Source organism: Sitophilus oryzae, unplaced genomic scaffold, assembly GCF_002938485.1.
Source record: "Sitophilus oryzae breed Bouriz unplaced genomic scaffold, Soryzae_2.0 scaffold_815_pilon_pilon, whole genome shotgun sequence".
In the NCBI taxonomy this organism is placed as follows: Eukaryota; Metazoa; Arthropoda; class Insecta; order Coleoptera; family Curculionidae; genus Sitophilus; species Sitophilus oryzae.
Genome location: NW_022147434.1, coordinates 1,177,950 through 1,203,937, shown reverse-complemented (window position 1 = coordinate 1,203,937; position 25,988 = coordinate 1,177,950). Strand labels below are relative to the sequence as shown.

At 33.0% G+C, this 25,988-nt stretch overlaps 1 protein-coding gene and 1 long non-coding RNA gene across 2 annotated transcripts in view; one reads left to right on the top strand and one right to left on the bottom strand.

Annotated features, from left to right (window-relative positions):
• The window catches only part of LOC115889573 (whirlin), a 331,512-nt gene that overhangs the window by 120,528 nt on the left and 184,996 nt on the right, over positions 1 to 25,988 (top strand). Inside the window, exon 12 of the mRNA XM_030909626.1 lies at positions 1,933 to 2,046. Coding sequence (XP_030765486.1) covers positions 1,933 to 2,046 — 114 coding nt within the window. The remainder of the gene's footprint in view (positions 1 to 1,932; positions 2,047 to 25,988) is intronic.
• Positions 19,496 to 25,988, bottom strand: part of LOC115889451 — a 66,362-nt gene continuing 59,869 nt past the window's right edge. Inside the window, exon 3 of the long non-coding RNA XR_004051453.1 lies at positions 19,496 to 19,582. This is a non-coding gene — a long non-coding RNA (uncharacterized LOC115889451). The remainder of the gene's footprint in view (positions 19,583 to 25,988) is intronic.

Sequence of the window (25,988 nt, the reverse complement as noted above, 5' to 3'; positions counted from 1 at the left end):
ACTAACATAGCAAATCTCGTTTTTTTTATCTTAAAAAATAATAAAAAAATTATAAATAGGGGTGAGCCACTTTTGACACGCACCCGGTATATAATCTACTAATATATATATATATATATATATATATATATATATATATATATATATATATATATATATATATATATATATATATATATATATATATATATATATATATATATATATATATATATATATATATATATATAATATATATATATATATATATATATATATATATATATATATATATATATATATATATATATATATATATATATATATATATATATATATATATATATATATATATATATATATATATATATATATATATATATATATATATATATATATATATATATATATATATATATATATATATATATTAAAAGTATATATATATATATATATTAATATCAATTAAAAACTACAGAAACATCTCTAGAGCTATTTCTTAAATACAAGTCTCGAGGTCCAGTTCTCCAGACTATTTAATGTATATGTAAAATCAACTGGTGCATGACAAAATCACTGTACTGTCAACTGATTTAGGCTGCTTTTTTACACTCATTCTCAAGACTGACTATGCATGTCTCTGAATTTCCTCCTAAATCAGTGCAGCATTTGTTAATTATTTTGGCTTAACACAGCGGTATTTTGCGTTGGTTGCATGCATGTTCTGCATAGAGTCCCATAATATACATTTTTTATTTCACTTGTTGACACATTTTTCTGATGTCTAGTTATCAAGGATTAGCGATAGTGAATCTTAGTGGAGTTTTACTTGATAATGATTACTAATAAGTATATAAAAGTCAATACTTCGTATACAGGGTATTTCAATGTGACGTTCGATTTATTGTAATTTTCTTCCAAGTACTAAGTAATAAGTGCTACTAATTCGTCAGGGACGTGCATATGGGTTATCACTGGAATACTTTTCGAAAAAAAAACATGTGCGCCACTGACTTTTTTCCGAGCTTTTTTCTTTTGATATCAAAATTGTATAGGCCGTTTAATGCCAATTAATCTCTTGATATTTTGTCGAATTAGGCCTCCTTGATGAGATAAACGCAATTTTATTAATAACAGTTAATAAAATTAAAATAAAAATAAAATTAATAAATTATATATTTTACCTCATTTATTATTACTATTAGTCCAACCTACAGCAATTTCAAAAAGAATAATGGTATTTAAAATAATTACAAAAAACCTAATTTTCAAAAGTTTTAACATCCAGTAACTCTAAAACTATGCATTTCCATACCCAAGTTTATAGGAACTTTTTTTTATATTTTTTTATGATAAAGCAATGAATACTTATTTAGAACTTTCGCAAGTTAATGATTAGACTTGGATCAAGGCAAATTAATAAAATTGCGTTTACCTCAATCAAGGAAAAATCAAGAGACAACTTTTAATCGGCATTAAACTACTTTTATACTATTTCGCTAACAAGAGAAAAAAGTCATTGGCTTACATTACTTTTTTAGAAAAATATCCCAGTGATAACCTAATATATCCTGGTCCAGTGATAACATAATAGATCCCTGGTCGACACTTTTTTAGCATTAAGATATGTCGTATTTATAATAACTTTTACCCTGAAAATTCCATTCAAAACGCTAAAAGTACTTGGAAGAAAATTATAATAAATCGAAAAAATATTAAGAATGTAAAACCCTATAGCGAAACAAAGCAGAATTGGACCTATGTTGATATGAAAAATAAATCTTATTTTTACGCGAGGAAGCTCCCCACGAGAGATGGCACATGTTTTTTGAAATACCCTGTATATGTATTTCAACATTAAAGATAATCATATAATAATTCCAACAAGATAATTTTATAACATAATTCACTATTATCTGCCATTTTTAACAAGATAATGTTTGTTTTTTTCAGGATTTTGTTAGTGGAGATGAAGAACATGCGGTTGGAAGCAGGAGACACTCAAGTCCTGGAGAATCTCGATCTGGATCAACAACACAGCTGCATCAACAGGAATATGCAGATTCGGTAAGAGAGTTCTTTTTTTATTTTAACGAACTCGTTCAAGAAAGGTTGTACCTCGTAGCACTATATCTGCAAATTGACCAGACGATGTATAAACATGTTTATTGGAGTCCTTAGATAGTATGTTTTAAATTTATTACGACTACATAATTATTTGACGGACAAATGGACCACCATTAATTATCTAAGAGAAGTTACCTTGAGAAACGACTGCTATTTTTTGTGTTTGTTTTTATTAAATATAGTAATTTCAATGAGTGCTCTGTATAACATTTAATTATGTACACTATGAACTTAAGTTGAGTGAAATCTTTTATAAGAGACTTTTTAAAGGTATCGATTCAATCTATATAATTTCAGTAATATTATAGAATTAATTAACAATATAGGTAAATATACACATGGCCAAAATTATTGCATATAACGATATTTTTATTTTATTTTGGACCGAATATGATTCTTTTTATATTTTTGGACATATTGACTTACTACACGACTAACTAATATAAAATTAAAAATCTAAGTGCAACTAGGTTGTTATTATAATTTTATTTCATAATGAGTGAAAATCAACAAAATTTTTTTATTTTAAACAAAAAATATTGAAAACAATTTTAATTATTTCTAACAACTAATAGTCTGTATTGCCTCCTCGAGCCTCAATGCAAGCTGTGAGACGATATGGCATGCTCTCAATTAAGTTGTCCAGAAGATGTTGAGGAATGGCTTCCCATGTTTCGCGCGCAGCATTTTTCAATTCATTTTAAGAGTACGGGAAGATCATTCCTGTTCGCAATATGGCGTTTTAGCATGTCCCAAGCATGCTCGATCACATTCATATCTGGAGACATCGGTGGCCACCACAGTTTTCCTTATACCCTCTTCCTCACAAAATTCGCGAACCGCTAAAGTGCGATGAGGAGTAGCATTATCGTCCATGTAAACAAATTCATCCCCCACTGCCCCTAGAAATAGACGCATACTAGGCTCTAAAGCGTCTCTAAGATATGAGGCACCTGTCATTGTGTCATCAATAAAAACAAGAGGAGTTCGAGCTCCGTGCATTATACCTACCCATATCATAATGCTTCCCCCTTGAAATGGGACACGGGGTTGAGCTGCATTCAAGCGTGCTCGTCTTCCAGATGCTCTCCAAACCAAAGTTGTGAGTCACACACAAGGTCTATTCTTGTTTCATCACTAAATATGACGAAATTCCAATTAGGTCCGTTTGCTCTCATCTCCTCAGCCCATTATAGTGGCGTAATTTTGTGCTGTAAATTAAGCTTCGGAACACGTAGAGGCCTCCTTAAATGTAATCCTCTGTTATGGAGTCTTCTTGCTATGGTTTTTCTTGAGACATTTACTCCGTCAAGGCGAGCTAACTCATTTTTATTAGCAGTACTAGAAAGCAGGGGATTGGGTCGTGCAATTAGGGATATTTGACGGTCTTGCACAGCAGTAGTAACTCTCTTTCTACCTCTTCCAGGCCGGTCTGTAACCTCGTTTGTCTCCCAGAGTTTTTTTAATATTTGCGAAACATCGCTTTGGTTAACTCCTACAATTTCAGCTATTGCAACTTGCTGGTAGCCCTGTTGAGACAGTGTTACTATTCTGACTCTATTAAACTGTGAAATAATGTTTCTAGACATTTTAAGGCCAAAACAATAGTCAAATTTCTTCTGAAACCCAAGAGACCACAAATTTAAATGTGCCAGAATTTGTAATAATATTGGGTCTGAACGATAAACATTGTTTACCATATCCATTTTAACAAAAAAATGTTTATTACAGATTATCAAAGCTATGTATAAAAAAAGATTCTTTAAATTCGTTTCCGTATTTTTTTAAACGATATATGCAATAATTTTGGCTATGTATGTACGTAACCATCTAAAAGACTTGCCACTCCAATTACTAAGAGACATTAAAATTAATACCTTAAGTTGTGTTGTTGTTAAATAACCGTTATTCATATACCATTTTGAAATAAAAATTCAATAGAAATTTATTATTTAATATAATACTACTATATTTCGTATAGAATAAAATTACAAAACATACTGTTATCTAGATTTTACAGTTACATAAAAAGCTACATTTACTTTACGTTTCTTTAGAAAAAACTCGTTTTACGTTAATTGTTATAGCCGGTTAGTAGATAATTTACAGCTAGGTAAAATACGTATATCAAAACATAAAATATCACAGTTATCTACACATACATTATTTATATGTTGTCCCCTTTAAATAAATACTAGGCTTTAAAGAATAAATATTCTTTATCATTAATTAATACAAACTTTTACTTAATATAAACGAACTAAAAGAATAAATCCGATATAGTTAGTAACCCAAGACAACTATGTCAATACAATTAGTGAGATTTTCGGATTTACTGAAATGTATTTCAGAATGCAACACTGGTGCAGTACAGTGTCTCCCATCAGGCTGAGCGTGCATTGGTTCCTATAGAACTAGATTGGAGATTTTTTGCACATCATTGTTTCACAATGAGATCTATCAACTAAAAATATTTTCAATATTGCGGCACTTGTTTAGAGCAAATTTCATATTTTAAATGGGTACCCCATATTTTATTATAAAAAAAAGTAGATTTCCATTTGAAAAAAAAATATTTATGATAATTTTGAATCTCTCAATTCCATGTCAGCTACGGCCAATACTATATGACATTCAAACAATTTAATTTTTGAAATAGATAGCCAGATGTCTTCTCTTTGTGTCACAGTGGCTGTGGTAGTCACTAAATTTGAGGTTTAGGTTACACAATTTTTTTTGACAGGCAGTATTATTTCTCCAAAAATTTGTAATATTTTTTTTCTCTAAAACGGTTAGATATATAGTGTTAGATATCAATCTCATAAAACTTTACAGAGAATTTAAGTACATAATAAAAAATAAGAGTATCCATTTAAAATAAGAAAGTTGCTGCCAACTACGATAGATCTCAATGTGAAACAATGATGTGTAAAAAATCTACGATCTAGATATTGTAGTTCTCTGGAAACTTCTAATGCACGCTCAGCCTGGAATACCCTGTATGGCCACGTTTATTTCGAGTGTTTTAAACACGCTTGAATATGTAAGCTGGCTTCAAATACCGATATTAACATATACGCTTGATTTTTTTAAATCGCGCTTGAATTGAGATCGGCTTGAATGAAGCTTGTTTGGAATGGAATATAATATTGATCAAATCTTCCTGCAATTAATGTGAAATAAACGGTTGCAGATTAGGACCCAGATTAAAGCCTGCTTTAAGTGGAGTTTGCTTGAAACACTCGAAATAATCGTAGTCTATAAGTATTGTTAATAATAATAGATCAGGTCTCAAATTTAAATCTAAAGTCTTAAATATAAGTGTCCCTAAAATATACAGTTAGTTGCTTTTGGCAAATCAAAAGAATCCACACGATTACCTTTTTTATAAACAAAAAAAAACTAATACTAAAAGAAAAACTAAATACTAAAAAGATATATAAAAATGATATCTTGAATTAAACAACATATAGAAGGGGGATTCACTTTTATAATATAAAGAAATAAAACATTGACTATATAAAAATGTCAGTTTTTATATTTAAAGAAGCACACATATATAATATGTGCTCTTTTTTGTTAAAAATTTAGTAAGCTCTGCGGAGATATATTTTTTTAATAAAGCTGTAATTTAGTTTGAGTCCTATTTTTAATATAACATAATATTATTAAAATATGTATGTTACCTAAAGAGTTCACTTAGTTTGGAGCTTATTGAGAGAATAATATAAACATACTCAAAGGTTAGTCATATTTAATCGGTCAGTATTATTTTGATTATACATATTTATAATAAAATAGCTATGAATATGTGTTATACCTGCAATATAATACATAGCGGTAAATTAAGTAATAGCATTATTAGACTAGTAAATAAGGACGGGAAAAGACCCAAGTCTCGGCGTAATTCATCGACCATTACTTTTTAGGCGGATTGTATACCTTTTAGGGAGTAGTTTTAGGGGAAAAAATTGTAACACCGTGCTAAAAATTACTTCTTCTTCTTCTCCCTTCTTCATACTAGGCGAATCGCCTGTTTGGTTTCGTCGTCTCTACCGGTCAGACTGACAAGTTGTCGCTCCATCGTTTTCGTGGACGTCCTAAGCTTCTGCGACCTAGCGGTGATTTGTTGCGTGCAACTCTCACTATCTTTCTGTTGTCCATTCTGCTGATATAGACGTTCCATTCTTCCTTTCTGCTGAGTACCCACTCATTTACATTTTCCACCTTGCACGCTCTTCTTATGCTTTCATTTCTCTCCCTGTCCAGAAGCGTCTTTCCAGCTATTCTGCGTAGTACTCTCATTTCGGTTGTTTCTAGTAGTTGTTTAGTTTTCGCTGTATCAGGTCGAGTTTCTGCAGTGTACGTCATTATTGGTCGTACCGTTGCCCTGTACTAAAAATTACCGGGCCGAAAAAATTACCCCAATTGAATAAAAAAATGAGGCTTAGGTAATTATCTATAAAAATGGTCCTTATTTTTTATGTAGAAATAGTAGTTTTTCAGATATTACGCCTCGAAGATCTCTAAATTTTCACTCCAGGTCAACGCTCCGGAGATAGATTTTATAAGCGTATCATTGATTGATAGAACAAACTGTTTAATAACTCTGCTAAAATTTAATATTTTTTGATGATACAAACCTCATTTAAAAGGCAGAAACAACAGCTATCAGATTTTGGAATTTGTTTGAATTTTGTCATAGTTTATAATAATAAAAAAAACGGGCAAATCTTCCTTGGTCTACAAACTTATTCATATTTTCACTAACAATAGTTTATTTGTCAAGATGTTTTTTTGTGCGGTGTGTCATACACAATTGTCATACACAATTTTATTAAGTCATGTTCCACAGCCTTTACACTAACAAGGAGCGTAAGACGTCCCTTGGATGCTGATATTTCAAACCAAATGGTAAAGATAGTCCAATATATCCGGGAAAATGGACAAGAACAATATGCTCTGAAAGAGTTGTAAGATTGTAGGTAACTTTGAACTTTCATCGTTGATTTCCAACTCCTCAATGATGTTTGTTGCTTATAAAGTTATTATGCAATTTTCTTTAGTTTACGACACTTTCCGTAAATTCTAAAAAGCGGAAAAAGCCACTCACGAATAGTTGTTTTTTACCTAAAATGTAATTAAACAAATACTTCAAACTTCGAGTTGCTTAAAGAGGCTCTAAGAACAACTGTTAAAAAAATCTTGACAGATAAGCTATTATTAATGAAAATATGAATAAAGTTTATAAAAATTTGAAAATTTTTGGGTTAAGGAATGTTTGCCCGTTTTTTTATTATCATAAAATATGGCAAAATTCAAACAAATCCCATAATGTGATAGTTTATATTACCATACTCTTGATTCTACCTTTTAAATGAACTTTGAATCATCAAAAAATATTAAATTTTAGCCCAATTATTAAACAATTTGTCCTACCAATTAATGACGCCTATGAAATCTCCGGAAAAAAACCTTCGGAACGTTAAGACTTGGGGAGAAAATTCAGGGATCTTCAAGGCGGAGCATCTCCAAAACTACTAATTCTACCTAAAAATGATAAGGACCATTTTTATAGATAATTACACCTCACTGAAACACCTCACTGTAGTATTGAGTAATAAAAAGGATTGGAAGAAAGAAACGCTTACTCAGCATATAAAAGACCATACCATCACGCGGTATACTGATGCTTCCAAAACCAAAGCAGGGACAGGGATAGGAGTGTTTGGGCCGAAAACTATATACTCCGAACCAATGGGTACCTACCCCAGTATCCTTCAGGCAGAAATTTACACTATCGAAAGATGCGTACAATTTATCTTAGATAGGAACTATCGAAAACAGGAAATTGCTGTCCTATCCGATAGTCAAGCAGCACTTAACGCGATCAACTCAGTAACCATCAATTTGAAGTTGGTCAAAGAATGCCTAGAGAAGCTCAACAAATTAGGCAAAGAAAATTAAGTCCTCCTACTCTGGGTGCCTGTTAAACCAAACCAAACCAAGGGATAGAAGGCAATGGAAAAGCAAATGATCTAGCTAGAAAAGGAGCGAACACTCCACTAACTGGACCAGAACCGTTCTGTTTTCCGAACGGGAACCAACTGAAAGCGGATCTGAAGAATCTGGAAGACTCCATCCGTAACTTTGAATGGGTGTCCTCCAACGGTCTAAGACACTCGAAAAAGTTCCTCAGAACTTACGACCGAGAAAAATCAAAGGTTTTCCTTGATTTCAGTAAAAACAATCTTCGGATTGTCACGGGGTTTCTAACAGGACACTGTCTCCTCAACGAACACCTCAGTAGGCTGAAGCTGAGAATAAACGGCGAATGCAGATTTTGTGGGAAAAATGGGGAAACACCAGAACACCTTATCACTGAGTGCGCCGAGACGACGACCATTCGTGCCATGAACTTTGGTACGTCTGTTGTCGAGGATGGAGAGCTGACCTTTGTGGAGCCGTCTCAGATACTGGCTTTTGTTAAAGCCCTGAAACTGTATGATGAGTTATAACTTGTTATAACTCAAGAAAGGGGAACACACAATAAATCTATATGATCGCGGTGATTAAGTCCCCTCCTAAACATTCCACATTCTACATAGATAATTACCTATGCTTCATTTTTTATTCCAAGAAAAATGTGTGTATACCTAATTTTGGTAGATATTTGAGAAAAACTGATTTTTCGGCCATTTTGAGCCATTTTTTCGGCCAAAGCTGGCACGCGGTTTTAAAATTTTTACCGTAAAACTACTCCTCAGAACGTATACAATCGGCCTAAAAAGTCATGGTTGACGAGTTACACCGAGATTTGGGCCTTTTCGTGTCGTTATTTACTGGACTAATAATGCTATTACTTAATTTACCGACAGGCAATTAATGCAGATTAGCTTTTAATGCAGATTGTTAATAGTATCAAATAATGCTTTTTCGGGTTATTAATCTCAGATTTTAGATAACAAAAAAATACTCGTTATGTAAAATTATATAAATGTATAAAAAGTATAGGGCAAAAGACTGAATGCCATCTCATCCAGTCTACTATAAAACTAAATTAAAATTAAAGGAAACTAGCGTAATTCTAAGACTAGGGATCATCTATAGTTTTTCTTGCAAAGCTCTCCGCAAATCTTCCGTTGCTTTCGCCAAATTGGTACTTTGCATAGCGTTTTTTATCTTAAGCTCTTGCGGATCGTCGTAAAGGTAATCTTTTGGAGGCTCTGTAGGAGGATAGACGTAGCATCGGCCGCTGCTGCCGAATTTTGGCCTTGGGATACGTACTCTTTTGACATCTTCCAACCAAGACTCCATGGTGCCGGTTAGTACTTTTTTATTTTACCTAAAAATAAAAGAAAATACTTATATAAATATTTCGTTTTCTTGTTGTATTTCTATCTATATTTTTTTAGTTTTTAAGTACTCGTGTTACGTGAAAATGATCTTAGATATTACTGGACGTTTTGCCGGGAGTATTAAATGTACTGTGCTAAGTGTCTCCTCGATGCAATTTTAAACAAGATATTGAAGAGGGCTCAGAGCTGCAACAAGTCAGTTTTAAAAAAACTTAAGTCTTAGGTCATATCTAAAATCAAAATGATTTAAGTCTTAAGTCAAATTCAACATAAAGTTCAAATGATTTGACTCTTAAGTCTTTAACTTAAATCATTTTATTTTAAGTTACGTCATTTTTGTAAAGACTTAAATCAATATAACGTTATTTAAATCGTTTTTATGACTGAAGTATATATTTTTGACTTAATCATTATAATCTTAATGATCATCGATGATGATCTGCAAGTTAAGTCAGTAAAATGACTTAAATCAATATAATTACCCTCAAGTCAAAACGACCAGAATTCAGTTTAAGTACCTTTTTTTTAAATGTAAATATTAATTTTCTTGTATTACCAATTAGGCGATTTTCTTACTAACCATCACATTATTAATTTATTTTAGATACAAAAGCAACAATGCAATACAAAAGATATATAAAAGTTCTTGTTCCTCACTAAAAACTGGAAATAAAAAAACTTTATTTAAAATATACGTTAACCAAGTTTTAAAGCAGTGGAAAAGCAAGTGTAGAGGCATGGGCATACCAATAAGTGAAGATTCTTGCTTATATACTTTGCAATTTGCTGACGACCAGGTTATTTGTGCAGGAGACAAAGATGACTTTTACCAAGTTTGGGGACTGGAGATGAATATCACAAAAACTAAATATCTCTACATTGAATCGGATCAGACAGCAATGAAAGTAGATAATGAATACATACAAACATGTAACGAATACAAATACCTAGGCGTTACTTTCGATAAACCAGGGAAAAACAACAACGAAATAAGCTCGAGAATAATCAAGGCAAGAAATGCACTAAGATGTCTGAATAATATACTCTGGAGTAACGAAATAGGTAAAGACAGAAAACTAAGAATTTATGATGCAATAATCAAGAACAATCTGTTATTTGGGGCGGAAACATGGAGGTTAACAGAGAATAACAAAAGAAAATTACTGGCGGCGGAAATGGACGCGATAAGGAGATCAGCACGAACATGAAGGCTGGATAGAGTACGAAACGAGACAACCAGGGACAAAATGGGTAGAAAAAAAGCTATAGTAGTGAAATAGAGAGCCCAACTGAAGTGGTATGGACATGTGAGAAGGATGGACAACACGCGACTGCCTCAGAAGGTAGTAAACTGGCTTCCATAAAAGAGAAGGAAACGGGGAAGACCAAGGCCAAACTGGATGGAGGGTGTCAAGAAGGGGATGAGCTCAAGGGATCTGCGTGACGGAGACTGGAATGAACGAAATCAATGGCGACTAGGCGTGTCAATATATGAGAATTGCTTTTAAAACGTCCTTCGACATTATGCGTTGAATGTCGAAGGACGTTTTAAAAGCGATTCTCATATATTGTAGATACAGATGAGACTAAAACCAAATAAAATTAAACTGTTAATTTTCAGAACAACTACAAACATATTTTTTTTTATAAAATTTAATCGATTTTGTAGTACTTTATATGTATCCATTACAGATGTTATTGAATACATGTCTATTAAAAAGTGGTGATGTGTTTTGATCACTACGTAATATGGCATAAGCTAAGGGCTGAAGGATTTTAAGCCACTCTTCAATATATTCGAGATATATTTCTTTCGTTCGTCTTTCGGGCTACATAACAGAGTCGGGGATTCACTTGAAAGACAACAGACTCACTAGGCAGGCGTAACACGACAAATAATCAAAACCGGTACCGAAAAGCTAATATATTTTATTTGCTAGTGGTATTGAGCATTGTTTTTTTTTATTCTGCTGCTTGGCTGCCGCCTAACAGTTTAATAGAAATGCTGCTGTTAAAAATGTATCATAAAAATATATAAAAATCTGACTTAGGTATCTAACTGGTTAGTAAAAGCTTCAATGACACATTTATTTGACGATTTGCAGCTTGCTGTGTTAATACCCTTTTTTAAATATTCGGGTTCATTACTGAAAACAACAAATTAAGTGTCCAATCTACAAGGCCATTAGCTGAGAATTTACTGTACCATTATTTCGGACAGATGAATCGACTTTCAAGTTGCCGGAACCCATCGACGCCGTACCTACCACGGCAACGGAGAAAGATGTGTCCAAGATAAAGTCATAAAAGTACCGTTGGACACAGAGACCGTGTCTTTTGTTAATTTATGTTTACCCGTGACCCGCACTAGCGCGACTGACCCAGACGTCGCAATGGTCGAAAATGAGGAGAAACCCAGAGAAATAAGTAAACTAGAGACACAGTAATATATAAAACCTTAATAAAAAAAATTAAAAACAAGTTTTTATTTAAAAATTTTAAAATAAATTTTAAATTAAATTAAATCCTTCGACTTATTAAATTATATAATTAATAGGATGGATTTTTAGTTACGTCATCGAGGGCGCGATTTTTAAATTAATTCTTGTCCACCATGGACATATTCAGCGCCGTGCTGACTAAGTTGAATTTAAATTTGCCGCTGGGGATTCAGGTGGCAGCTCTGCAAATGTCAAGTTGCCGCATTTATTTATTTGTTTCTTGACATTGTCATTCGTTTTGACATTTTAGTTTTTTATTATAAGTTTTTAGTTTAAATAAATAATGTTGTGATACTTTAAACTTAAAAATGTTTACTAGCAGACCTTGCAGACGAACATTGTTCTTTCTAGAACCTCTTTTTGTGCGAAGTGTACAAGATATCTTAATAGCCGTAAAAAACTCATCGCAAATTTATTAGAATATTTTGAATGGGAAAGTGGTAGTAATGACCCTTAATGTCCCTTAAGTGCTGTTAAGAAGGTGAGTTTTGTTGATGTAAATAATAACTGTTTATATATTTACTAGTTGAAGCCTGCCGCATCCGCCACGACATGCGACACCAGGAAAAAAGATACTTTTTATTTTTTGTTTAATTAAATGAAAAACAAAAATCCGGCGACGACAGTTTTTAGAAGAGCCAATTAGCTATCTTTTAGTAAAAAAGCAACTCTCTAGAGCAAGTCGTTACGTCAGTAGAGACGACACAGATAATTGTTGACAAACTTTAAGATCTAAAAATACAAAAATTTAGTAATCTCTTCTATGAATGTGATAGACAATGATTCCGTATTGAAAATAAAAGAATTTCGGACTTCTATTGTCTTTATTTTTATTCTGATTAACACAACGTTTCGGTCAGAAGGATCACTGACCGTTATCATACACTGTGTAATATCTTTCTTGCAGTTAAAAATATGAAAAATCCGAAAGGGACGTCAATTTTATTGGTAAGGAGGACAATTTAAATGAATATTTTTAGCCTTTTTCTTTCAACCCCCTAGGAGGGGTAGATGTCACCCTTACAATCTTTAATGGGAATGGGGGTCAGGTAGCACATCGTTTTAAAGGGCGTTTAATTCTCTTTTCAGTGGTATCCTACTTCGTTGCTTTTTGTCCAGAGGTTTCCGAATAATCACGTTTCAAAGATGCAGAAACAATTAAACATGTCTGCATTCAGATTTTGGTTTTCAGGCTAGTGTTTACTCAAAAATTATTGCAAAGATATTAAAGAGGGGAAGTTTTAAAATTGACACAGTGTATGAGTTTACACTTGAAAACGGTCAGTGATCCTTCTTGTTAATAATTGTTAATAAATTGATTAACCATTGTGTTAATCAAAATAAATAAAGACAGTGAAAAGTTCCAAATTCTTTTATTTCCAGTCTCTTCTATGTTTATTTATGTCTCTGAATGGAGAACAACTACAAAGACCTAAATTGGCATATATTTTGTTTAAAATATTGACACATTAATATATTAAAGAATAACATGCATGGACGTTAATCGTTAATAATGAAGATGATTTATAACTTTTATTGTCAACATTAATTATTTTAATAGCTTTTTATTGGCCGGTTTCTGATAAATACGCAGTAATTTAAATAACTTGCAACCTATTAACAAAAAAACTTGCAACCTATTAATAAAAAAAGGTAGAATTAAGATACAGTATGTCCCTGGATTGTCTTTACAAGAGAACTTTTTTATTATTGACATTTTGATAAAAATGCAATCTTCATGAAAATTGTTGCTTGTTCTAAAATGGTTAATACCGTTTATACTTTTACAAATTTCCATACCGTTTTAGAGAAAACTACAAAAAAACATGAAAATATGGTTGAATTTTCGTAAAAATCAAAAGGCGTTTCTATGGTAATATAAACTAAACGATTTTATTTTCTTTGCCTAAAGAGCCTTTAAGATCGCGGTGATTAACCCCCTCTCATTCTACATTATTCAACAGAAACACTTAAAGTTTCGCGGGGTATACCGGGTACGTCTCAAAAGTGGGTCACCCCTATAACTTTTTTATTTTTTTCAGTTAAAAAAACGAGATTTGGTATGTTAGTATATGACATGAATTAGGATTGATTGACGTATTCAATTGTTTTTGGTCACTTCCTGTTTCACCGGAAATGACTACAGCTTTTGATGCTTAAATGGCACCCTCGGTATTTTTTACTTTATTCGATAGAAGATAACATTCTGAATAGAATGACATATCATATGTCAGCATTTGAAATTTTCGCTTAATAAAAAATCGTATTTCAAATTTCAATCTAGAGTGTCACGGTTACGTTATAAACACTAATTTTTAATCAAGGAGCCTTGGAAAATTGGGTTTGATCATCTAACGTTTTTAGTGTCTTGTCCTGGCCGGGTAAAAGATGTCCAAGTCATATAATATAGTAAGTAATCATATTTCAATTTTTTCAAATGGAACGAGGGTGGCTTATTAGTATATTTTTGGAAAAGGCATTTTTTTACGAATAATTTGATACCTCACACTTGGTATTTGAGTAAAATTTTCGTTGTGAACCGCATGATATAATTTCAAATAAACCATACCTATGCGAAAATGTTAAAAGTTGACATATGATATGTCATTCTATTCAGGGTGTTATTTTCTATCGAATAAAGTAAAAAAAAATACCGATGGTGCCATTTAAGAATCAGAATTTGAATTTCAGGTGAAACAGGAAGTGACAAAAAACAAATATCGTTTTTTTATCTGAAAAAATTAAAAAGTAATAGGGGTGAGCCACTTTTGGTGACGCACCCGGTATATAGGTGTAATTTTCCAGGTTTATAACTTTCCAGATTAATTTGACAATACTGACTTAACATTTGAATTGAAAGCATTTTGTTTAGCGTGTGTTATATGATATACCTATGTACATATACTGCACGAATAGATCAGGTAGTTTCGCCTGTTTCATACAGAATCTGTATTCGCCTTTGTTTCTTAGCTTCAATTTACTGAGGGGTTCGTTGAGGAAACAGTGTCCTGTTAAATACCCCGTGAAAATCCGTAGTTTGTTCTTACTTAAATCAAGGAAAATCTTTGATTTTTCTCGGTCATAAGTTCTCTGAGAAATTTCTTCGAGTGTTTTAGACCGTAGGAAGATTCTCATTCCAGATTACAGATGGAGTCTTTCAGGTCCTTAAGTTATTCGCTTTAAGTTGGCTTCCACTTGTAAAGCAGAACAGATCCAGCAAGTTGTCCAGTTAGCGGAGTGTTCGCAACTTTTCTAGCTAGCTCGTCTGCTTTTCCATTGCTTTCTATCCCTTGGTGAGCGGGCACTCAGAGTAGGAGGACTTTACTCTCTTTGCCTAATTTGTTCAGCTTCTCTAGGCATTCTTTGACCAACTTCGAATTGATAGGTATTAAGTTGATCGCTTTTAGTGCTGCTTGACTATCGAATATGATGGCTAAACAAATCATTTTGAAAGCATTCGTAAAAAATCAAAAGACTTTTGATTTATATATTACCCAATAAACCAAATCTCCTTAAAAAACATCTTGTGATCTGTTGGGAAAGTATCAAATTTGTTTTATTAGTAAAATACCACCGACAAATTGGTTTCCGTTAAATCAAGGCCAGTGGTGTTTACAAAAAATAACTTTTTTATTTAATAGCTTTTTCAATGGCAAAAACTCCAGATTTTTCTCAAGAAATATATTATATATATTATTAATTATAAAACGTAACTGGCCTAGTCACAAAATAATAGCGTGTGTATAACAGTAAATGATATTTACCCTGGAAATGGATACGCCGTCTTTCTTTTGCACGATACGAATCATCGAAAACTGCTTATCAGATCTGCGCGTTCGGTCGGGTGAGGAATTGCCGCATTTCTTCAAATCGTGTCGCTGCTAGATCCATGTTTCCGATAAGGGCGGCAAGAAATGATATTTCTTAGAAATTCGGGTCACGTTCTCGAGATTTCCAACTTAAAAGCAAAGTCAATTTTCGTTGTCCTCTCTCGATGTCATGACCGTATGATTTTGTTTAGCTTAGACGCGGTTGCTATTGATTTTATATAGATCTTAAGAAACTGATAATTTTTATTCTTACGGTGCAGGAAAAATTCAATAGATAGAGAAGCTAAACTGTGAATTGTGCCTTTTAGTTAGATTAGTTGCTGCAAAATTATTGGATAAACTATCAAACCTAATACTAAATATAATGTATTTTTCTGTTTCTCTCATTTGTTAAGCAGGAATTCTCAGACTCTCAGATGATCGAGATTATCATTATTCATGAATCCATATAATAGTTTTCATATTACTTCTAACCTTTTTTATAAATTCAAGCGTCGAAAAAACTAAAGTACTTTATGTTAATCTACAAAAAATGGTACAAAATATCTCTAAAATCGGTTTCATAAAGATCGGTTTCATCGAATCACCTTTTGACTTTGCAAGGTACTACAATTTTTCCTAAGACTTACATGAAGTACTAAACATAGCGAAAGCTATACCTACAGAAGGCTGCCATTTTCCTAAGCAGGTGCCGAAGGATGTGTGGAAAAAACTAAAAGGAATAAATAAATTGTAATAAACCCCACTATTGTAGAAAACACTGCTGCATTTTGCGTCTAAAATGGCACGTTCTAGCTTTTATTTCTATCAATTTGTAGGTATTCAAAATAGTTAAATATGCTTGATTTCATACGAAAATAGCGAAAAAGTGTGGTTGCATTTCTCACAATTTGTGTCAGAGAATATTCAGATTTTACTCGTGGAAATTTAAATGCATCATTATTACAAATTGTAGCCCTATATTAGCTATATATCATTTTGATAGTTTGTTACTAGGCACTATTTTAAACTGAGCTGGGGAATAACATAGCTAATAAAACAATTGTGTGTCATATGTGTACAAAAATATACAATGTTGTAGTTTTCTCTTTTACGTGCTATTTTTAGTGTGGAGACTATACTCTAAAATGACCCTTCCAGGTTGCAAGACCTGTGATAACCTACGGGTTAGTGTGGGGGACAAAGACATTGCAAATGATGATATTGCTATGAGGTTGTTAAGTTTCACACAAGGCTTGTTTGTAAGGGGGGCATGAAAACCTACACATGTCCCCTTTGAATCTACCACCACTACACATTTTCATACAAGGCGAAACTAGATGTGCCATGGAGAGGTTAATTCATGGTCAACAGCACATAAATCAGAGCCATAGCGCTGAAAACCAGAAGCTAATTGAAGAGCTAGAAATAGGCAAGATACCGAGAATACCGTTAGATGCTACAAGGTATTATCCTTGTCTATATGTAATAGTATTAGCAAGGCTTTAACCACAAACTTAATATAATTTTGCCAGGTGGGGAAGACGAATAAATGGTGTACTCGTTCAAGTTGTGGTATACAGGCAGCTCAGGCATAGGAGGAACTGGAATAATAGAATGTTACAATTTTTCAGGAGGAAATAACGGTAATCTATACTGCTGTATAGGTGAAGCAATAAGGCAGGAAAGAACAGATCGTTCAGTCGCCATCTTCACAGGCCTCTAAGCGGCGCTAAAAGCGATCGGTTCCACAAAGATCAATTTTATTTTAGATTAATGTGGGATTGTGTGCTGGATGGCAATAATAATGTTACGTTAGCCTGGGCATCAGCGTGTCACAATGATAACGAAGAGACTGCGAATTGACCAAACAAGGCTCATTAATGCCATTCATAGGCTCAGGACCCTTCTGCATACGGCACTGAAAAGAATCGTACAAAAATGGCCACAAAACAGTAAAGACTGTCAAAGTTGTAGTGGGTTTGGTTGGTCTACTAGCAATGTATTGTAATCTTAATAAGCATCTAAATCTGATGGAATTGATGGACGAAACAACTTCAAAATTTGTCAATATGCAAAAAAAGATACATAAAATACATTTAAAATCAGTGTGACAGCCTAGCAAATGTGCATTATTTTGATTGGACAATGATAAGCCATCAACAAAGAAACTATATGGACAATATTAGATTTGGACAAATATATTTTCGAAAAGGACAATTTATATTTTTGAAAAGAAGTACTGGGGTATGAACAATACTGGGGTATGTAACCTAGAGATCAGAAGAGAACCACAATAAATATCGCAGTGGAACAGGGCCCGAATTCTTTAACTTTAGAAAACGCTAAGCACACTTCTTTTGAGATACTTGACGATGATGACTTTTGACATAGTGCATATAACGTAAATTTCAGCTTAGGTCGCATTTGACTACCGATTTGGGTATTCTCATTTGACCTGCTTAGCGTCTTTACCGATTGCGCTAAACGATTTGAAAACGGCTACTGTACAGCATCGTTTTGCTTGTTGAACTAACCCAAAAATCTACAACTGTTGGTAAAAATAGTGATTTTGTGCCTTCTCTTGCTCTTTAGTGAAAAAGACGGGTTCTTCAATAAATTTCTCAATAAGTAATGGCCAATATTACAACTTGGTAGCTATAAATATTGTTCAAAATTTGATAGCTTTTTTTTTAAATTTATAGCTTGCATAGAAGAACATTTATGAAACTAAAGATTCTACACACAGATTTGTCCTAGCCCTCTTCCTGAAATACCTGGCAAATTTGAAAATTTTGCATTTTTCGACAACCCTCATATCTCGGTTATCCTATAACTTATCGAAAAGGTGAAGTCTGGGTTCCGTACAGTTTTCCACGTCGCGTCGCTGAGATCTATCATTTTCAAATATGACTCATACATTTTTTAAATGAGACAATTCACACACAATGGGACAAATTTCAAATATTCAAACCCTTATAACTTTTGTCAGGAGAGTGTGCAAAATTCGAAAGTAGCTGTGCAAAATTGTGCAAAATTAGCCGATTCGGTTGATATAAACAAAAGTCAATTTCGTAGCAGATGGGGGGGAAATTACAAACTTTCAAAACCTCATAACTTTCGTCAGGAAGGTGTGCAAAATTCTAAAATATGTGTGCAAAATTGTGCAAAATTAGCCGATGCGTTTGATATAAACAAAATTCAATTTCTTAGCAGATGGGGGGGAAATTGCAAATTTTCAAACCCTCATAACTTTCGTCAGGAAGGTGTGCAAAATTCTAAAATAGGTGTGTAAAATTGTGCAAAATTAGCCGATTCGTTTGATATAAACGAAATTCAATTTCGTAGCAGATGGGGGGGAAATTGCAAATTTTCAAACCCGCATAACTTTAGTCAGGAGAATGTGCAAAATTCAAAAACAGGTGTGCAAAATTGTGCAAAATTAGCCCATTCGTTTGATATAAACAAAATTCAATTTAGTCACGTTCGCTTGCCACTTTGAAAGCGTAACGTTTTTATGTCAAAAGTTATAGAATTCGGGCCCAGGCCGATAGCCACCTCAAAAATCTAATCTGAGGATTAAAATATACAATAAGTAATTTCTTTATTATTATTATAGAATCTAGATTAAAACGTACTTTCTCTCTTGAAAACGTGCAATGTACGGTCTATTTTATGACTCGTTATTTTAACAGAGACTCAAAAGACTAAAATATCCTAATTACCTAATTTCGGTTGTTCTGTGGCCACTATACTTGCTTTCTTTCTATTGATGCTTTTGACTGACAATGTAGAGATTGCGTTTGTTCTGAAAATAGAAAAAAAATATTAAAGTATATATTAGTAAGTAAACACCATTAAAGAATAAAGAATAGTACGGGCTAGGTAAGTAAATAAGTCTAGGGCGTGACGACGCCAAAATTATCATCGATTAAAATTCTCCAACCGTCTTTTTTTTAAGTCAGTTTAAATGGTTTTAAGTAAGAAATGTGTTAAAATCTACTAATTGAAATCGCGTCAATTATTTGGTCGCAATTATATCGCAATCTGATTTATTAATTGCCAAAGAGAAATTTCAACTGGAATATTTGATTAATTACTACCATTTATCCGTTGCACAATAACGCCTAATCCAATATTCTATTAACCAGAATAATTTGATAGCGAAATATGCATATTAATATCGTGCAGTAGTTCTACAGACGTATATTAAATTATGCACACGCATTACACATTTGTTCTAGGTATAATACTTAAGTAAATTCCAATTTAAATAGTACATACCTATTATGGCTAATATTAAATACAGTTTCCTATGTTCTCTGTGGGTATCTCGGAAACTAACTAACTAGATAGAGAGAGAGTCGGTTAAATGGGGAAAGAATTGCAGTTTTGTGGGGTACGTCAAGTTTCTGGCTAGCTTACAAATCGGTAATAATATTTAATAAATGTAAATTATATAAGGATAAAGTAAACTGAAGGCGAACTTCCCACCTATCAGTCTTACTGAAACAGTAATACTGATTCAGTGAAACTGAAAGACGGAAAACGGGGTTTTTGTTCACACGTTTCATTTTGATAATTGAATATATTAAATTGGTCTAGATATTCTTGGTCTCATAAACATAAAATATCTACAAAATATCAACCAGTTGTTCGAGAAGTATATAAGTCATTACATATTCTGTCACAAAAATGAAAAAATGTGGTAGATGGTAGTGAAACAATATGGAAAGAATTTTGTTTTGAAAGTATAATTATGTCATTATTTCCCCAAAACTTGAAAAAATGAACGAAAAAATTATGTTTTAAATTCAGTTTTTATTTAATGTTCGGTTAAAATTAATAAAATTAGAATCAGCTTTCAGTTTCACAGGGTTTCACCGATATAGTCTGAATACACTGTTCACTGAAAACCTGTTCTCCCGTTCTTTATTCGTAGACTGATTCAGTTTGAAAACCCATGAGAACCCAATATTTTCTTTTAAATTGTGATATTTATCATTTTGAATATTAAATCCATATTTTATCCAAATATTGCGGCTAGTTTGAGTAGCTTGTAATTTTCTTGTAGCAAAATAAAATACTATTTTGCCACAATACACCAAAACACTTTACTTTTAACACTGGACGCACGTTAACCATCATCAGATTAATACTCAATAATGTATCTATAAAAACATAGATTTTATACCGTATGATTGAAAAAAGAAACGACATCCAAGACGGCTAGGGAATGACAATGGAAGATAATTTTGACTAGGTTAATCTCTAAATGTCATGTACTAAAAATTTGACATAAAACTTTTTAGACGTTAACACTAGTTATAGAAAGATTAAAAAAGGATAGAACGTTTCCGAAGTCATAAATTTATTTCTAAAAAAATATTTTTTTCCAATTTTAAACTACACCATTTAAAAATAATTTTACTCATTATAAAAATATACAACTTTTTTAGTGCCAATTGGCAATAATCGCCATTGAAAAATAGAGAAGAGTACGGACCAAGAAAATTATGTCTAGGGCTTAACCTCGCTAAAATTATCATCGATTGAGTCATTTCCTATCCACCAGTTTTTTTTTCGATCTTATAGTAGTTACTGCTACTTTGATCTGACATGCAAGAATTGGTATCCAAAGCTAATTAACAGGATAAAAAAGTGATTAAACAAAAATTAAGTAACTTTTTTGTGGCTTTGCTTGTTCCAATATAGGTTTACTTGTAATTAATTTAGGTCCAGTTAGTAATACGTCTTCACGTTATCTATATCCATATCGATGGTTAAAATCTTTAAATTCAGATACTTTCCTTGGCAGTACTGCCGTTTTATGATACCAAAGAATTTTTATCTAACAACTTGGAATTATATTAACATTTCAGTTGAATAGCTATTATGTAATATATCAGATTTATAGCAAGAGAAATCGATCCATTCATTGCTCTGATTTAGTTTGTACCGGTGTTTGTCATATTTTCTAGAAAAAATATATCGACTAGTTAACAATTTTTGGTAAATGTATTTGCATTAAGAGTTTAGAATATATTGGATTTCAATATCATGACATAATTATAATTGGGCAGGGATGTGTCTTAGCGCCTGTCCTATTCAACATATTCATGGCGCTCTCCATTACAGTGGACAGCAAACTGCAGGAAAGAGGATTGGGCATTAGATACAGATATAGATACGGCGATCTGTTCAACATAAAAAGACTCAGGGAAAAAACACGTATAAAATTCATTATAGAACTTCATTACGCTGATGACTGCGCTCTAGCTGCAAAAATGTTACAGCAATTACAAGAAATATTGAACATATATACCTGGGCATACGAGGCTTTAGGCCTTAAGCTGAATATCGACAAAACTAAAATCATGTGTACTCCCCCGAAAGATCACAACAACGTTATAAAAATCGGAGAAGAACTATTGGGATATGTAGCGGAATTCAATTACCTCGGCAGTTTGATTTCGGAAAAGACCAATATCGACTTTGAAATTCAGCACCGGATTAGCAGCGTCTCAAGAGCATTCTAGGAATTAAAAGACTGGGTCTCCTACAATCATTACTTGAGCACAAAAACGAAACTTGCAATGTATAATAATTGTCGAGAAATAATAATCCCCACCATGTTATATGGAAGCGAAACCTGAGTGCCGCACAGTGTTTCGATATAGGAAAAAAGTGGACATTTAAGTATAAAATCAACATTGAAAAGTACTATTTTTTTTCATCAGCACAAATTGGTAATACCCTACGCTATGTTGGTTCACATTATTTTTTTTACAACATTTAGTTTGTGAATAAATTTAATTGAAACTTGCCCTTCCGTAAGTCACAAAAATTTAGCCAAAAACCTTGCCCATTTTACAAAAAAATGTGCTGCGAAAGTATTGCTTGATTAAAAATTATTTTTTGTGTGCAAAATCTATAAACCTTTGGTAATGTATTTCTGTAAATTTTTCATAAAATTATGCAGTAAGTAGACGGGAAACGTTTTTCCTTTTGGTTGAAGTCGTTTTTTTACAAAATTAATGTTTCCGTTGACTTATAAAAAATGTTTAGATTTGTTTAAGTTGGCAAATATCTTGTTTGATAGAGCCACCTTTAGGGAAAAAAGCCTATATTTTTTATTTGTTAATATTTGCTATTCTTAGAAAAAAATGCTTTTATTTCACATTCTGCAAAGGTATTTATTTTGCATTAGTCTATACGGATTCAAATGAAGGCGCATAAATAATTCTTTTCTTTATACACATTCCAGTCTTGGCTTGAATCAAGAAAAGAATTTCTTTGAAGTATTGTGATATATTTATTTAGTTGTCGTATTTTCCTAGCACCGTGTGGTCAGCATTTTCGAGATGGAGAAATTACAAAAAAATCGCGAATTGTTTCTAATGTTACGAGACAAGAATATTAGTTTAAAAGACCATAATAGTCTAGTGCATGCGGTTAAGACCCAGTGGAGTTTTTTGTTTTCCGAAGGAACGTCGAAAGTTCTGTCGGAATGTTTAAGACTTTTTTGCGTTAATTTGAACAAAATATATCAAACCTCCTCTCGGAATATTGACTATTTTTTAAAAAAGGAATCTCAGTGGTTGAAGTCTACATTTTCTTGCCCAGAATGTGTTGAAAATGAGTTTCTGTTGCAACAGGTCTCAACTAGCAAAGACAACCCCAAGCCAAAACCATTAAAACCATTCGGCGATTTGAGTACGAAACAGAAAAAAAGAAGAACACTTAGCCTAACTCATGAAAATACTTTTGAAGAGTTGGCATTTGCTACAAAATTGAGGTTAAAAATTGAAGGTCGAAAAGAACTAAGCAAAATTATTGAGCACATTTTAGAAAATGATGATGATGTTACAAAAGTGAGTGATTTTTTATTTAAAACTTCAAAAAAAACAATTTGCATTTATCCGGAAAAATCGCTTGCTTTAATGACTTCCTTAAAATTATCAACATATCAATACATTACTTTGAAAGACTTTACAATTGAACATATGCGGAATAATATACTACCATCATACTACAAGCTCAAAAAAGAAAAGGAAAATTGTTATCCACCACAAGAAGTTGTTGTTGTAACAGAGAAAATGGCAAAGATACGCTTACAATCAATTCTAGATCTAACAGCTAAAAGAATTGTTAAAACTTGCAACTTGAACATACAGCCAAATTAAGAATTAATTCTCACTACTAAATGGGGTTTTGATGGTGCATCTAGTCAGAGCTTATATAAACAAACATTTGAAGACCGCGAAAATTCAGAACAGGAAGAATCTTCGGTGTTCATGACAAGTTGTGCTCTCCATTTGAAAATGGGTAGTAGAACTATATGGGAAAATCCTGGCACCCGCATCAACGCAATATTGTAGACCGATAAAGTTTGAGTTTACTAAAAAATCAGCTGATATGGTTACTCAACAGTTTAAAGATATGCAAACCGAAATCGAAAATCTTATTCCAACATATTGCAATGTAGATATTATTATTAAGCACGATCTTCATTTGACTATGATAGACGGCAAAATTCGCACCATAATATCCGAAACATCGTCTTCATCCACTTGTCCTATTTGTCTTATCAAACCTTCTGAAATGAATTTTGGATGTTTATAAAAAAAACCTTTAAGGGAAGATATTTATAAGTATGGACTTTCAACCCTTCATTTGTGGATAAGATGTATAGAATGTCTCCTTCATATTGCATACAATATAGATTTTAAGTCATGGTCTGCAAAGGGAGAAAACAAAACCTTGAAAGAAGAAAGAAAGAAAGCAATTAAAAAAGCCTTTAGAGATGAGCTAGGAATAATATTGGATGTCGTTAAACAAGGACATGGAACAACAAACGATGGCAACACGGCCAGAACTTTCTTCAAAAATCACGAAGTAACCTGGCGAATAACTGGTATAGAGGGGTGCCAGACCCACTAATTTCATCTATTAGACGAAAATACAGTTGGAAAAAGAATTTCTCACTATATCCAGAAGCGCAGGAATTATTAGATGATATGGATATGTGGAAGTAGGAGATGAGGATAATGATTCGGATTAACATTATTTACAATTAGGTAAGAATATGTTTTTTTTTTTATTTTTAACATTTCTTTAGATCCATTGTTTTTCGATTTCGTCACACTGTGTGCCGTACCGCCGACACATGAACGCATTAAACAAGTTGTAACACAGATACCTTAGACAACTCTTAAGAATCATATGGTTCCACCATGTCCTAAACGTATCGGTCCTTGAAAACTAACTGCGAGAGCACTGAAGTCATGATTACAAAATTCCGCTTAAGATGGGCTGGTCACGTATGCAGAATGCAAGAAAACCGCATACCAAAATCTCTGCTTTACGGTGAGCTTGTAGACGGTAAGAGGAAACCGGGTGGATAACTCAAAAGGTACAGGGATATTTTCCACGAAAACTCAAAGTAGATTAACATGCAGAATGAGTGGGAAGAATATAATGGAGAAGAATTGAAAAGTCTGTTACCAGCATAGCTAATATAGCTTTGATAAAGAAATAGTAACGAGGCAAAAAAGCAATGAGATTTTTAAATGTCCGCAGTGCGGTAGAGACATAACATCACGTATCAATCACGGTTTTCAGTCAAAGAAAAGCTCATGAAAGAAAACGCCTTGCCTAACCATCTTCTGATGCGTGTCAAATACTCGTCAGCGAGTAATGGTAGTATATAGTATATAGTAGCGAACATCTGGACGCAGAAAGGCACATGAAGAAGACAACGAGAACCAGATGTCATTCGGACTTAATGAAAAAAAACTGTTAAGTTTCATTAATGCGTCCTCTAATACGACACTACGATTCGTAGTATTCTTTATTGTCCTTTTCGACCTAGAATCCGTGCTATCCGATATGGTCCCAGGTGAGCCGATAGACCGACCGACGGTCAAGACCGCGCGAGGTCACCCAGGTGTGCGCGACTCCCATCGCAATTCGTTTTAATCATTTTCCGAGCGGTCGCGAACAAAGGAAAAAAAGAAAGGAAACTGTTAATTGAAACTGGGTTATTCGATTATTTTCGGTCGGACGGACGGTTGCGGAAGAAATCAACATAAGCGTAATAATTGTAAAATTGGGTTCGGTACAGCTGATTTAGATAATTAGACAAACAATTATTTATCGATGTGCATGTACAGTAATTTTTACGTTTTTTATAGAAATGTAGTTCGAATTGA